Here is a 13,770-nt window from a genome sequence, read left to right as displayed (position 1 = left end):
TGTTTGTATAGAAAAACATAAAAGTTCCCATCTCTCTCCCTCACTCACACATACACACGTGAACACTCATTCTCACACGCACTCAGAAGCAGGTACCAGTTCACGCAAATGCTCCTTACCTGATCGCATCTCATCAGCCCTAAATATCTGAGAGACTTGCTGCTTTGTGCAATTTGGGTTGCTCCGTGGTCTGTGATTTCTTTGCACCATCCAACATCCACTGTCTCTATTGTCATGCTGTATCGTCCAATGGCTATCAGAGCTGTAAAGATATTAGAGATATGAACTATGTAGCTCATGGAGATGGTAAGCTCAGTTCTATGTATACACTAAATGATGTTGAAATTAAATTTTGAGAAGCAGTTGTCATATGCACTGTAAAAGACCTTGCATTTCAGCCATTTTAACTATGAAACAGCTGTCTTCAAATTAGGAATACACACGTGTGCAAACACATACGAACACATAGATAAACAATCTTATTTTTTTTCTATCAATCAAGGTAAATAGATTAGTTAGCAGAAATATTCTATAGGAAATCTTTTAATTACTTTTTTTGGAAGGGTCAAGGATCAATTAATTGAAATTGAAATTGAAATAGTTATAGAATAAGAACAATTCTACCTCACTTTTCAGAGAAAATAACTGATTTTATATTATTAACACTTTTTTTTGCAGAAAAATAATATTGCAAAGACTTCACAGAGAATAACAGGACATTTTTTGTGTCAATAAAGAAAGTAGTTTTAGAAAATACTGCAATTATCTTATATCGTACATTTTATAACTATATTCTAAAGTTGCATTTGTTTCCCATTGTTCATACTGATGATGTAGTAATGATATGTCTCACTTTCATGTTTTCTTCATGAAGACTTTTGCAATAAAAAATAAAAAAAAACATTAAAAAGGCCAGGAAGAATTAAAACAAAAACTTGAACCTTTATAGAAGGAAAGATCTGGAAGTTCTGAAAGGACTGAAAAATGGTAGGTAGGAGAAACCACAAGGCAACTGAACAGGTTGGAAAGGCTCTGGAATGACATGGCTAGTCTGGAACCACAGAAAGGATACAAATCACTAGCACCCCAGTCGCCATGGACATGAACATTTATTAGGAAATACAGGCTCGGAAACTGTTGAGTCAAGTTGGGATTTATTAACAGAAATGAGCAACAGTCTTCAGCTCAAGACAGAAGTCCAAGCTTTCTGGTGTAGAAGTCAGCCATTTGCATGCAGCCAAGGGGCGGGATGTTTACAGGTTTTAACTCTAGTTGTTATACAGTTGCTGAAAAGGAAGATGAATGAGTAACTTTGTCCAAATAATGAAAGTATCTCTAAAGGGATGACTTTTCAGCAGCTGTGGCCCAGTTCTGTTCCTGCTACAGAACCTACTGACAAAAAAAAAAAAAGGAGGTATAAAGAACTGGTAGCTCTTGATATGTCAGATGTCAATCTTAGCTAATCTGGGTGTAACGGAGATCTAGAAGCAGAGAGAAAGAACCCACCTGACCTTGCAGTGGTTCTGCAAAGACCTGTACTGATGGCTAATGGAAGTAAAGATGATTTGATAATTTATAAACATTTAGGTGGACTTGATCTGCAAACAAAATCAGCCAAAAGAGGCCAAATACAATCTCAGAAGCTGTGGAAGGTGCATTAGTACGTATTTTTTTTTTCTTGCAGCATTTCACCAAAAAGGGCAATGATAATTGAATTTTGTAACTGACATAATGAACTTATGATACAATCATCTATGTAGTTTCATTGATTTTTGTAGGACAATACGAACTTCCTGTTCTGTTCCCAGTTCATCCCTAGAAAACAAGTCTTAATTTTGTAAATACATAAATATATGTATAGCAGAACACACATTTTGTACTTTTTTTTTAACAGAGCCTTTTTAAAAATCACTTAAATAAAAATCATAGAAAGAGAGTCAGAAATTTTCTGTATATATTTTGCAATAACAAAAGCTTAGCAATTATAGATTATTGTAACTCCACACAAAATGTTATAGACCTGAAATAGTGAAGGAATACTGAAAGCCTGCCATTAGATTAGAACATTGTCAGTTAAACAAAATTTCAGTCACTGTTTGTATTTGGATGTTTTTGCTAGCTTTTGTAAAGTTACAATCATATTCTGTCATTTTCAATGCTTTGTGTAAAACTGATAAAGAGAAGAAAATCAACAGAGAATACTTATATGGGGGTGACATAAAAGATCATCAGATCACACTGGCAAAGAATTATCCTTGTAAAGGCATTAAAGGAAATTAGAGATATAATTTCTCAGAGTTCCCTCACAAGACAAGACTTAGATTAGAGAGAAAGTAGGGGATGATGGTGTTGAAAGACCAAAAACGGGTTTTAAACCGTGTGCAGAATGCCCAAGACTAAAATATGACCATTAGTCCAAGAAGCTGCCCTGAATGTGGTAAAAAAGATGGCTTAAAGCATGAAATTTCATGCAGGTATCTTCACATGCACATATTAAACAAATCCTAAGAATAAAAGAATCTCTTTCTTACTCATATACAGCATTTTGTAACAGAATAATCACAGAAAACCACTTTATAACAAAACATAATTTAAAACATTAATTCATTGTTTGACACGTATTTTGGCATTTGGGAGGGGCATTTAATTTCTAGAGTAGGACCTTAATTAAATCTCAGTTTTATGGATTTTTTATATAAAGATAAAAATATTTTTACTTTTTACGTAATGGAAAAAGGACTTAACAATTATTGAAATAATTACAAACTAATTATCAGCTCACAAAGAGTCTTTGCAAAACTGGCCTTCACTGCTTGTCTTCTGAACATCTATACTTTACCCAGTCAATTGCTAGTGTTACTTCTCTGAAGTACTAAAAGAATGATAAGGATCATCCCTGGGATTTGGAAAGCATATGTAAATTTCCATAAATTGAAGTGTGTATGTATGATTTTTGGACTACACTGTCATTATCATATTCTGTCAATTATCAGGAAAGCCAGAACATAACTTTAATGATACCATGAGACAACCACCATGTTTGTTGGTACAAATAATAATAATACTTACAAGAACAATATAAAATGGATTAAAAAAAAGTCAGGATTTTATGTACCAATACGGTACATAAAAAATGGAATGGAAACCAACAAATTCCAACTGTGACATCTGGGGAGCAGGACTTTCTAAGTGAACAGATTTTGCAGTTCAGAAGTTCTAGACTGATTTTCAGACAACTGTTAATCTGTTGTCTTCACCTGTGTTCCACATTCATGTATATGCAAATAATGGAATGAAATTTCATGCTTTACTCAATCTGTGTGTCTAATCTGTGCATCAGGTATATCTTAAGCTAACCATGGCTGGGCTATACTTTAGATTAGGGACTGGTGAATGAATAGTATTTTTGTCTGGCTGGTCTTTCCCTTGTAGATTTCCTCACCACTGTACTACACTTCAAAGTACTGTCTGATACAATTGTGAAGCACAACCTCTCTTAACAAAAGCTGTGTCTACTCTTCCTGGATATGTTGTGTTTATTCACGTTTGTTCACTAATCCTATTCCATATTATTACTAATTTGCTTTATACAGATGTCAGGTTTATCAGTTAATGATTTTCTGATTTTCCCTGAAACTTTTTTTGAAATACCTCTGCCAAGCAAGCTTGTGGTAGTCAACCAGGTTTAAGTAAAGGATTACACAGTGCAGTTAGAAGCTTGGCTATTTCATCCTTGAGTTCTTTTAGAAGTCTTGAGTACACACAGTTCTTCCGCTTGTATGAGCAAAATACTTTAAGCCACAGGTTTCAGCTAAGAAAATGTTTGCATTGCTCAACAGCTTTCCTTCCTCTCTGCATTTGCCCACAATAATCAGAATACGTGGCTATTCTCAGAAAGCCTGGCAGTAATTTCACAAGAAAACACATAGGAAAAGCCTTATAAAGTAAGTTTGGATTCTGTGACTTAGGAACTTGTAGCACTATCAACAGTAAAGAACAGCCAGAGGTGTGTTTCAATACTAACAACAACCAGCCTTAAAATCATAGTGAGTGACCAAACAGAACACGACACATTGAAAGTAAGTAGAGGTGGGTACACAAAAAAATCACCATGTAGTTTAAAGATGTTGGCTATGACATATGAAGCTCTCTGTATGTGAATATTTAACAATGCATCCAATTCTTTTCTCTCCTTTCTTAAACTCCCATTTATTTTGGCAAAACCAAGATTTCATTATTTCTTTTTTTCCAGCGCTAGGTTGGTGGAATGGAAATCAACTGACATACAGCTCCTACATAGCAGAAGATAAAGTGTAATGTCTCTAACTGGAATTGGAAAATCACCCCTACAGCCTTGAGCTGTATTAAGCAAAAACGTTTTCCAGTTGTAATAGTACTTCGTTGCAGCTGAGAAGGTGAAAGGACACAGACAGGACCAGGTCTGCAGGCAGAGGTAGCATCTTTTAGACGACCAGCTGGAATAGTTGGAAGAATAAGACAAATTTTGTACTTAGTACACTGCCATTAAAAGCAAATAGTAATTTAACCTCATTTTACTTTATACTGATTAAGTTAAACTGACATAGCTAAATGCATCTGCTACTACAGGCAGAAATGACTGCCTCAGTCAGAGAGGAAAGGTCTCCATTTAACTGTATGAAAACCATGAAACCAATGGTTGCAATGTGAATGTTGTCATGGTTAACTACTTCTGGACCTGATCTAGGCAGGTACTGAGCCCCCATATCTAACAAAATAGGGGATTTTGTTTTTGTATTTATTTTGCAGGATTGCTTTGGGAAAATATAGTGTATCATCTTGAGGCTTTTCCATACGTATCTTTGGCATGAACAACTGATATTTGGTCCACTCGTAATTTAATTTTAATGTATTTTTAAATCTGGAAACAAACACTTCAAGTTTTGAATAATTTTACCAAATTAAATTGTTTGGAAATCTGCTGTATTAAGCAGAATTACATCCAATTAAAATTATTTTTACTGACATGCACCTACTATAAAATAGAATACTTAATCAATAAATCCTAGTTCAATTTAACTGAAAATAAACCTCTGTGAGGTTTAACGGTGTTGCTGTTTTTCTCCTGTCAGCACCTAATATACTGCATATGTCAGCCTTCAGTGAGGACTGGATAGAATATTTTTAAAAATTGATTATGATTGATATCATTCTGACACCAGGGCATTACATATATATATATATGCATTCATGCAAAAAACATTTTAGCATTTGCTTATTAAGTTCTTTTTATCATTAATGTCAAAAGGATTTAAATGTGCAAGAATTAGAATTTAAAATTTCCAACCTCTCTAGGGGTTTTACACAGAATAGAAATCAAATACAATACCAAGTATTACCAAGTAATAGTATTCTTATGGAACTTGCCATTATCTTTTATTTATTGTATAGCTAAAAGCTATTAAGGTGGCTTTGATAGCCAGCTACTAGCTCCTGAAGAGCCTAATGTACAAAAGACTTGGAAGGAAGTTTATGGGAGTTAAAATTGCAATAAGCAAATGTAATAAAAAGAAAATTACCAAAGAAAACTATACTTTCAGATGTTAAGAAAATGGTGTACCAGTTCCGCTTAGTGGACTGTGAAATATTCTTCTTCTGTTGGTGGAGTTATGGTGTTACTCTCATCTGCTTGAGTTATTAAAAATACGAGTGGACAAAGCTCTGGAGAGGCTACAAAGAAAATGCTGTACAAGAAAGACCAAACAAGCCGATTTAAACGGTCTTTTCTACCTTTGATTTACATTTTTCTATTGAATTAGAAACAAAAGAGAAAGATGTAAATGATGCATATAAATTATAAACATTTGAATGCACTAAAGCTTTCCCAGTCACCTAAATTAGTTTGATATTCCGTTTCCAGTGATTTGTGCAAAGGTATTTATAAATTAGTCTGCAATTAGTCACAAACACTTGTCAATTGTAAAATACAGCTGACTATATAGACAATATAATGCCAAATAATTTTAATATATTATTACATTTACAAATTAAAACTTTAACTTAGATACGTTAATAATATCCGCTACAGTATGCAGCAGATTAAGTATTGAATATTTAGTTAACCTAAACATTGCCTTTATCTAGAAAAGGCTCTTCTTTACAACTGCATACCTATAAAAACTTCTCAGAAAATTTTTCTGTGACTTCAGTTTTTTTCTCCTGAATTAGGGCAACAGAATTTGATTCTTAGAGCAAATCTTGATGCCATAAGCAAAACCTTGGTAATTTTGCCCACATAATACCAACAGATAGGATTTATGTTTACCCCCTGCATTGATGAGCTTGATGGTTATCTGCCATGCAAATTTCACGAGGTATTGCAATTTAGCTAATCTGTTAGGAGCAGAGACAGAGTACATGCCTAATCCCATTTCCATGCGTTAAAAGATGTTTTGCTGCTGCAACAACAGTGGTTGAAGAAATCACTGCTTGAGTTCCCCACCACTTTGCTCACTCAGCAGAGGAATCATAGCTCACAATTCACATTGCTTCTGCCTTAAATCAAGAACATTTGTATAAACTCATTGCATAATACAACTTTTTATAAAATTCACTTAAATCTGTTTCAAATTTATAAGGATATTTAGATGACTAAATAAATGTTTGTTCATCATATACTGATATAAATTATGCACCTAGCACTGTACTTCATCTGCTACCAAATAAAGGTTACCATGGGTGTATCACTCCAAAATCTCAGTTTGTGCTGGTTTCCCAGTCAAAAGTCTAACTCTGCTCAGGCTTTTGCACAGGTAGTATGACATGTATTGCTTTTATAATCATCACCTCACATAACAGCTACATTTCAGTGCCGTCATGAAATAGCAAAGGAAGAGAGACAGAATTTGTACAATAACTGGCTTGCTACCAGGGAACTCAGCCAATCCCATTTATAATCAAGCACTTAAATACATTCCTGGTTTTAACTGTATGAGCAGTTCCCTTGAAATAAAAGTAAATACGTAAACAGAGGAGGTAACCATGAACTTCGCTGTTCTCATCATCAAATGGTATTTTAATATTTATAGCAAATGGTCACAGAACACAGCAACCAGAAAGGTATGTAAAAGGTAAAGAATTAAGCTTTTGTAAATCCTAAAGAAGGTTAGAAAAAAAGTCACCCAGGCTGAAAAATCTTCCCAATGGATTGCTGTATCATCTCTCTGGACAGCAAGCCTGCGTTTTAACATACTTGGTGTATTTTGTTTTTTCTATTGTCTTCACCTGCCTTGGGCTGCTTGAGGTCTCCTGTGATAATTTTATTGTTATACCTTTGTGCATATGTGGCTACGGGCAACATTTCTCGACAATGAAGTATGGGACTGCAATAAAATGCAGAAAGATATAGGGGCATGACCACACTGGGAAACTAATCTAATAAGATGCCTCAAGGAAATGAAAAGGAGACAGACTGTATCCCCTGAGCAAACCTGTTTTCTCCCAGAGTTTAGGAAATCTGGTTAAATCCCTTCTCTCTGTATGAATATTTTGACCTTTATTTGGAAGGATGGTGGCAAAGCACTCAACTAGTGATACTACCGTAATTTTGAGTAAAAATCTGTTTGAAAGAGATAACACATACATTTTAAAATAATGGATTTCTGGTTTTCCTTTTGAAAATAACATCTCATTATTTAAAGTATTGATTACCTAAAGAAGCCTAAAGAAAATGTGTGGAGGCAAGAAAAGTCCCAAGGAAATGAAAAGACCTAATGCCTGTGAGAGGGAAGACAGCAGAGGTTGCTTTTATGAAGAAAAAGTATTTTATTTTATTTTTTATAATTAAAAATATATTTAATACAGGTAAATATTTTGTTTTTTTTTCTGTGAGAGATGTAAAAGTAATTGGTATATAGCTATGGTCTGGTATATGGCTACAATTAAGTTGGCACAGTATACACTACTGTACTCAATGCCAACTTTATTAGCTGGTACATAGAAAAAGGACAACTGCTAAATCAACTTTTGTCCTACAGTTCAAACCCCTAGAAACACGGGGCAATTAGAGGGATATGATTTCCCATGTAGAATTAACCTTACTGCTTACTTTATGTTTTCATCTTGCATATTTGGCCAGACCAAAACTATACACAAAATAGTACATTTGTAGAAAGGTTATTAAAAAACCTACCTGTTGTTCTACAATGTAAGCAAAACTCTGCCATAAATTAACTAGAAATGACATTGAAAAAGCAGAAAAGAGTGATCTATCAAAATCGTCTTTAACATAACAAGCTTTAACATAAACAGCTGTTTCCCCAGAAGTCCACACTAAGAACAAGGCTAAGCTATGGACAAAATCATACAAAATGGTTTGTTCTATTTTATACACGACTCTTAAGAAGAAATTCTAACATTGACCACAATGAATTAATGCTAAATACATCTGTATTCTAAATAAACTCTATCAGTGCAGAAGAAAAACTCTGTGACATTTCAACCATTTCAACACCACCTTTTTCTCAATGCATACCAACAGCAAAAACCAAACCAAAACAAAGAAAACTGCAAAATCTTCAATATGAGGATGCAAAAAGATATTAGTACTGGAAACTGAAAGGTATGCAACATATTTGGTTCTGTGCTGACTGTAGACCCCTCATACAAAAATTAAAAAATACCAATTTCAGACATGGATGGCAAAAGAGGTAGTAGCTGCTGGTTTCAACCCCATGGTCTTAAGACAAAATAGCCCCTGTGGACCAAGCTGTTAGAAACAGATTGGTTCTATTTTCACTTGCTTGAGGACACAAACCCAGAACTTTTCTTTGCATTATTTTGGATAGGAGTAGTTTCCATCATTGCCACAGACAGACCCTGACTGCAAATGGAAGACAGTAAGTCTGACTTTGATCCGCAATAAAATCATGGAGCCCATTTTCCTGGAAGCCACATCTGAAGGACACAAAGATGGCTGGGAAAAGCCAGCACAGATCTACCATGTGCAAACCAAGGCTGGTCAACCTGATTGCCTTTCTGTGATGAGATGACTGACTCTGTGGACAAGGGACATGTAAATAATTTTTTTTTTTTTTTTTTTGCATCAGGAGAGTACTGAGAAGAAGTGCTGTAGATTCTTAAAGATGACTGCTTCCTTTTCCAGTCCAAAGATGGAAACATTGGTGTGTCAGGGTAACAAAGACACCAAAAATTACCAGAACCCCTTAAAACAGGACAAGAGGTGCTGGAGCATGTCCAGAGAAGGGCAACAAAGCTGGGGAGGGGTCTGGAGCACAAGTCTTATGAGGAGTGGCTGAAGGAACTGGGGTTATTTAGTCTGGAGAAAAGGAGGCTGAGGGGAGACCTTATCGCTCTCTACAACTACCTGAAAGGAGGCTGTGGCAAGGTGGGGGTCAGTCTCTTCTCCCAAGTAACAAGTGACAGGGCAAGAGGAAATGGCCTCAAGTTATGCCAGGGCCGGTTTAGGATGGGTATTAGGAAAAAATTCTTCACCAAAAGGGTTGCTATGCACCGGAACAGGCTGCCCAGGGAAGTGGTGGAGTTGCCATCCCTGGAGGTATTTAAAAGATGGGTAAATGTGGTGCTGAGGAACATGGTTTAGTGGTGGTTTTGCCAGTGCTAGGTTGGTGGTTGGACTCGATGATTTTCAAGGTCCCTTCCAATCTAGAGAATTCTATCATTCTATGAGGAGATATACAAGGAAATTTAAATACAATCTTTTCAAAACAGATAATGGGGTTTGAGTGTATTTAAACAAGTGCCTAATCCATGAAAGCTGTTATTCCAAGTTACTATTGCATCCAGGAGCTTAGTCACTTTCAGACATGACAGTCACTAGTGATGACAGTGAAAACGCAGATCTAGGCAACATTAAATATAAAGGCTGTAACCTTGAATGATGTGAGGTACATGCAAGCATCAACCTAGAGAGGTAGGAAAGAAGCAATCTTTTTTGAAATCTGCGTCGTTTGGAGAACTGGTGTATGCACTGCTTACGAACATCTTTCTTTTTGAAAAAGCTGGATCTTGGAGCACATCAGGGGCTATAGAGACAGTTACAGATTGCAGAATATCACATACAGACCACATGAAAAGTTCACTTAATGTTTTGCTGGAACAGCTTGAGATGGTAAACTGGCAGAAGCTAGAAAACTCACTTTATTAAGTATATATTTACTAATTACTAAATTATTAAATATATATTTACTAACAGACAATTATAACCTATTACATAATACTATGCATATAATTGTACATATATAATATATATAATTAATAATATTACAATCACTTATTAACTATCTCCTGTTATTCCAAACTTCTAGTGAATGACTTGGGTTTGGCAATCCAAATTCCACAGAATAAATAACAATCAGGATGTTGAGATGCTGATTGTCAAAAAAGCAAAATTTTAGTCAGTTCTTAGTCACATGGGACTGTAAGAGAGTGGGTAGAGACAGAAGAAGAAGTTTTCACAGCAAGGGGATGTAACTGTTTAGCCTGTTCAATTGTGGGATCAGCCAAGATAAGAGACTGCTTCTTTGGAGAATGACAGAAAGCAATCCTAAATGATGTGGGAATATACCCTTTTGCAAATTTAGCTTTGTTCTTCTCGCCTAAGGACTCTAGCTACTGTATTCTTCTGATTAATAAATACTGACTTTGAAAAGGCTGCTTGATGGTCTGCAAATACTTGCTGAGACAAAGGATGACATCTGTGACAGAGGTCTATACTCATTCTGCCACAGAGGGAAAATGTTGAAAACAGAGGTCCTAAGCCGAAGAACAATAGAATTGTGCATTTTGCCCTTTCAAAAAGGATTCATAAATTTATCAATCTGAGAGACTAGACATCAAAAAGACTAGAAGACTGGAGGAAGGAGGGTGCCTAATAAATGCATGACAACATCTTACTTCTGTGTCATGCACTAAAGAATTTCACACTGTTTGATGGTGAGAACAATGACTACTTAAATCATGATTCAGTATAACAACTCCTCAGTTTCTATGAACTTAGCAGCAAATAGAATACAATAGATACATTTTTAGTACATAAAATTGAATCCAATGGAGACAAAGGAGCCAAATAAATACTTACTACAAAAAGTGCTTACAAAAATAAAATTTTAGGTATACAATCTAAAAATGGAAGAAAATATCTATTGAAAGTTTTGGTTTTCATTATAAAAATCCTCGTGTACAACTGTTCAGTACTCAGCAAGAGGGTAGATATTTGACTGTTCACCAAAACACTTAGAAAGTAACTGGCAATAAAACCAAATATACCATACAGCATGAGGTTTTACACCAGACAGACTGTTTATGTACTTCAACAAACATCTGCAGGCTGTACTTTTTAAGTCCCAGAAAGACAAACAATGCCTTTTAAAGATATTGATACAGTATTTAAAGTTCTCTAGGAGAACAGGTTATTTTTCATGAAGAATGGCATATTTATTTTCTAATTCAGTCAGTTCACATTTACTCTCCTCATTCAGTTTTCTTACAAAATGGTAAGTGAAGACTGGAATACTGAGATTCATGCAATAGGGTTAGAATTGTTGCATAAACTTGTAAAGCTGTATTAGGAACTAGGAATATGGGTTTGACAGAACAGCAATGAACAGAATAAAAAGAATTCTGTGGACTTCAAGACACTGTGGATTATGTTATAAAAATGCAGCTAGCAGAGTGAAAGGGCTAGGCAGGACAGTGGTCACGTGAAATATAACACACTTGGAAAGAAGAACAGACAAGAGAATGAAATAAAAAAAGTGAAACAAGAACAAATTCCTACATATGTTTACATAGACATATCTGCATAGCCCACACGAATCCATGAATATATGAAAACACAGATCATTAAAATTTTTTACAGCCCTGGAATATCATTGCCTGACACATTATGTTTCCTCTACAACTATTTTTGGACTTTTTTTTTTTTTCATTTTTTCCTGAAAAAAAAAAAAAATTTGTTGGCGTCAAACATTGTACTTTGTTTGCCCCATGCACACTGATAATAATTTGGCGGTGCAGTGAGCTGCTAAATATGTGAAGAAACAAACCACTTTAATGCCAATTCTCAATATATCCCATAAACCATCACACATCCCGATTGTCAAATTTGTCTGCAAAAGACATGTTTGTTTAATAGTGGTCTAGCGGCTACTTCCCACAGCCTTGAGGATGACAGTTTGAAAGACACTATTTTAAAAAGAGAAGATTCAAGAAGTCAAGATTCAAGAAAAAGGAAATTATTCAGCTTCAGATGGTAACAAAAAAGTCAGAATTAGTCTAAACCACACTGAAGAAATGGAGATATGCTTAGGTGTGTATTAGACCAGCAATCTGAAAAACAGCAGCAACAGTAGACATTACCTAGTGACGTGACTGAGATACCATCATGACATTTCCACAGCATTAAAAAAATAAGTCTGAAATCTATGGAACTAATATTAATACAGCTATTACATTTAGAAAGTTTCTCTAAAGACCTAGAGCTGGTGAGGCTGCACCTCGAATACTGTGTTCAGTTTTGGGCCCCTCACTACAAGAAGGACATTGAGGTGCTGAAGCGTGTCCAAAGAGCAGTGAAGCTGGTGAGGGGTCTGGAGAACAAGTCTTATAAGGAGCAGCTGAGGGTACTGGGGTTGTTTAGTGTGGAGAAAAGGGGGCTGAGGGAGGACCTTATCACTCTCTACAACTACCTGAGAGGAGGTTGTAGCGAGGTGGGGGTCTGTCTCTTCTCCCAAGTAACAAGTGACACAAGAGGAAATGGCCTCAGGTTGCACCAGGGGAGGTTTAGATTGGATATTAGGAAAAACATCTTCACTGAAAGGGTTATCAAGCCTTTGGAACAGGCTGCCCAGGGAAGTGGTGGAGTCAACATCCCTGGAGGTATTTAATAGACATGTAGATGTGGCACTTAGGGACATGATTTAGTGGTGGACTTGGCAGTGTTATGTGTATGGTTGGACTCGATCTTAAAGGTTTTTTGCAACCTAAATGATTCTATGATTCTGTGATTCAAAAGCATTTGGACAGCTATAGCTATGGGACAACATAGTTCTTTCCAAACTGAACCTGACCACCAGCAACATTTTTTTAAGGCAGTCACCAACCAATGTGATTACACAGGAGTAATATATATAGTGGGAACAATGTTGTTTCTATTTCCACTGCTAATGGGGGAAGACCAAGTAGCAGAGGAGAGGGTATGAAGCTAGGACACAGCAGGATGATATGAATATAGGCAGCGATAGTATCTATTTTACAACCTGAAGCTTGTGCAGACTTCTTATCTAATTATGCCTGAGTACATTTGTACATGAGTGTTCAAGACAGCTCTGGGAATACCATTTGCTGTTAAAGGCTTTGTAATGATCAGCATAAGTACAAGCACTGCATTTTGTCAAGGTGAACTGAATCTTCACAAACAGAGGAGACTGGACACTCATAGAAGAAGGTGCAAAGAGGGTTCATGCAACTAATTCAAGGTCCAGATTAACCTTCCAGCTGTGCAGTAATACATAATGGAATTACACGTATATTTGCCGAAATACATTTTAAGCCGTTGTCAAGAAGTAATCCTATGTAATTTTTTTATTAAAAATAAAATAAGATTGAAATATATGCTTTTATACATAATCTATTTGTATTTATTTTACTTTGATGAACCCCGAAACTGATATAATACTTTTCTTAAAATTGCTGAGTTAAAGTGTATTCCTGAAAGTACCTTTCAGATCTTTAAAGATATCCGAAAAGGGT

The 13,770-nt window shown here is 35.6% G+C and overlaps 1 protein-coding gene and 1 long non-coding RNA gene across 2 annotated transcripts in view; one reads left to right on the top strand and one right to left on the bottom strand.

The window, feature by feature from the left end:
• Positions 1–4,325, top strand: part of LOC309682986 — a 37,368-nt gene extending 33,043 nt beyond the window's left edge. The window contains exon 3 of the long non-coding RNA XR_014270178.1: positions 4,253–4,325. This is a non-coding gene — a long non-coding RNA (uncharacterized lncRNA). The remainder of the gene's footprint in view (positions 1–4,252) is intronic.
• Positions 1–13,770, bottom strand: part of FBXL17 (F-box and leucine rich repeat protein 17) — a gene marked incomplete at its 5' end in the record, with an annotated part of 312,610 nt that overhangs the window by 13,362 nt on the left and 285,478 nt on the right. The window contains one exon of the mRNA XM_082497169.1: positions 120–262. Coding sequence (XP_082353295.1) covers positions 120–262 — 143 coding nt within the window. The remainder of the gene's footprint in view (positions 1–119; positions 263–13,770) is intronic.

This window comes from Vanellus vanellus (assembly GCF_965231255.1).
Source record: "Vanellus vanellus genome assembly, chromosome: Z".
Taxonomy (NCBI): domain Eukaryota; kingdom Metazoa; phylum Chordata; class Aves; order Charadriiformes; family Charadriidae; genus Vanellus; species Vanellus vanellus.
Note: the sequence above shows the minus strand (reverse complement) of the source record. Positions and strands in the feature narration are given on the sequence as shown.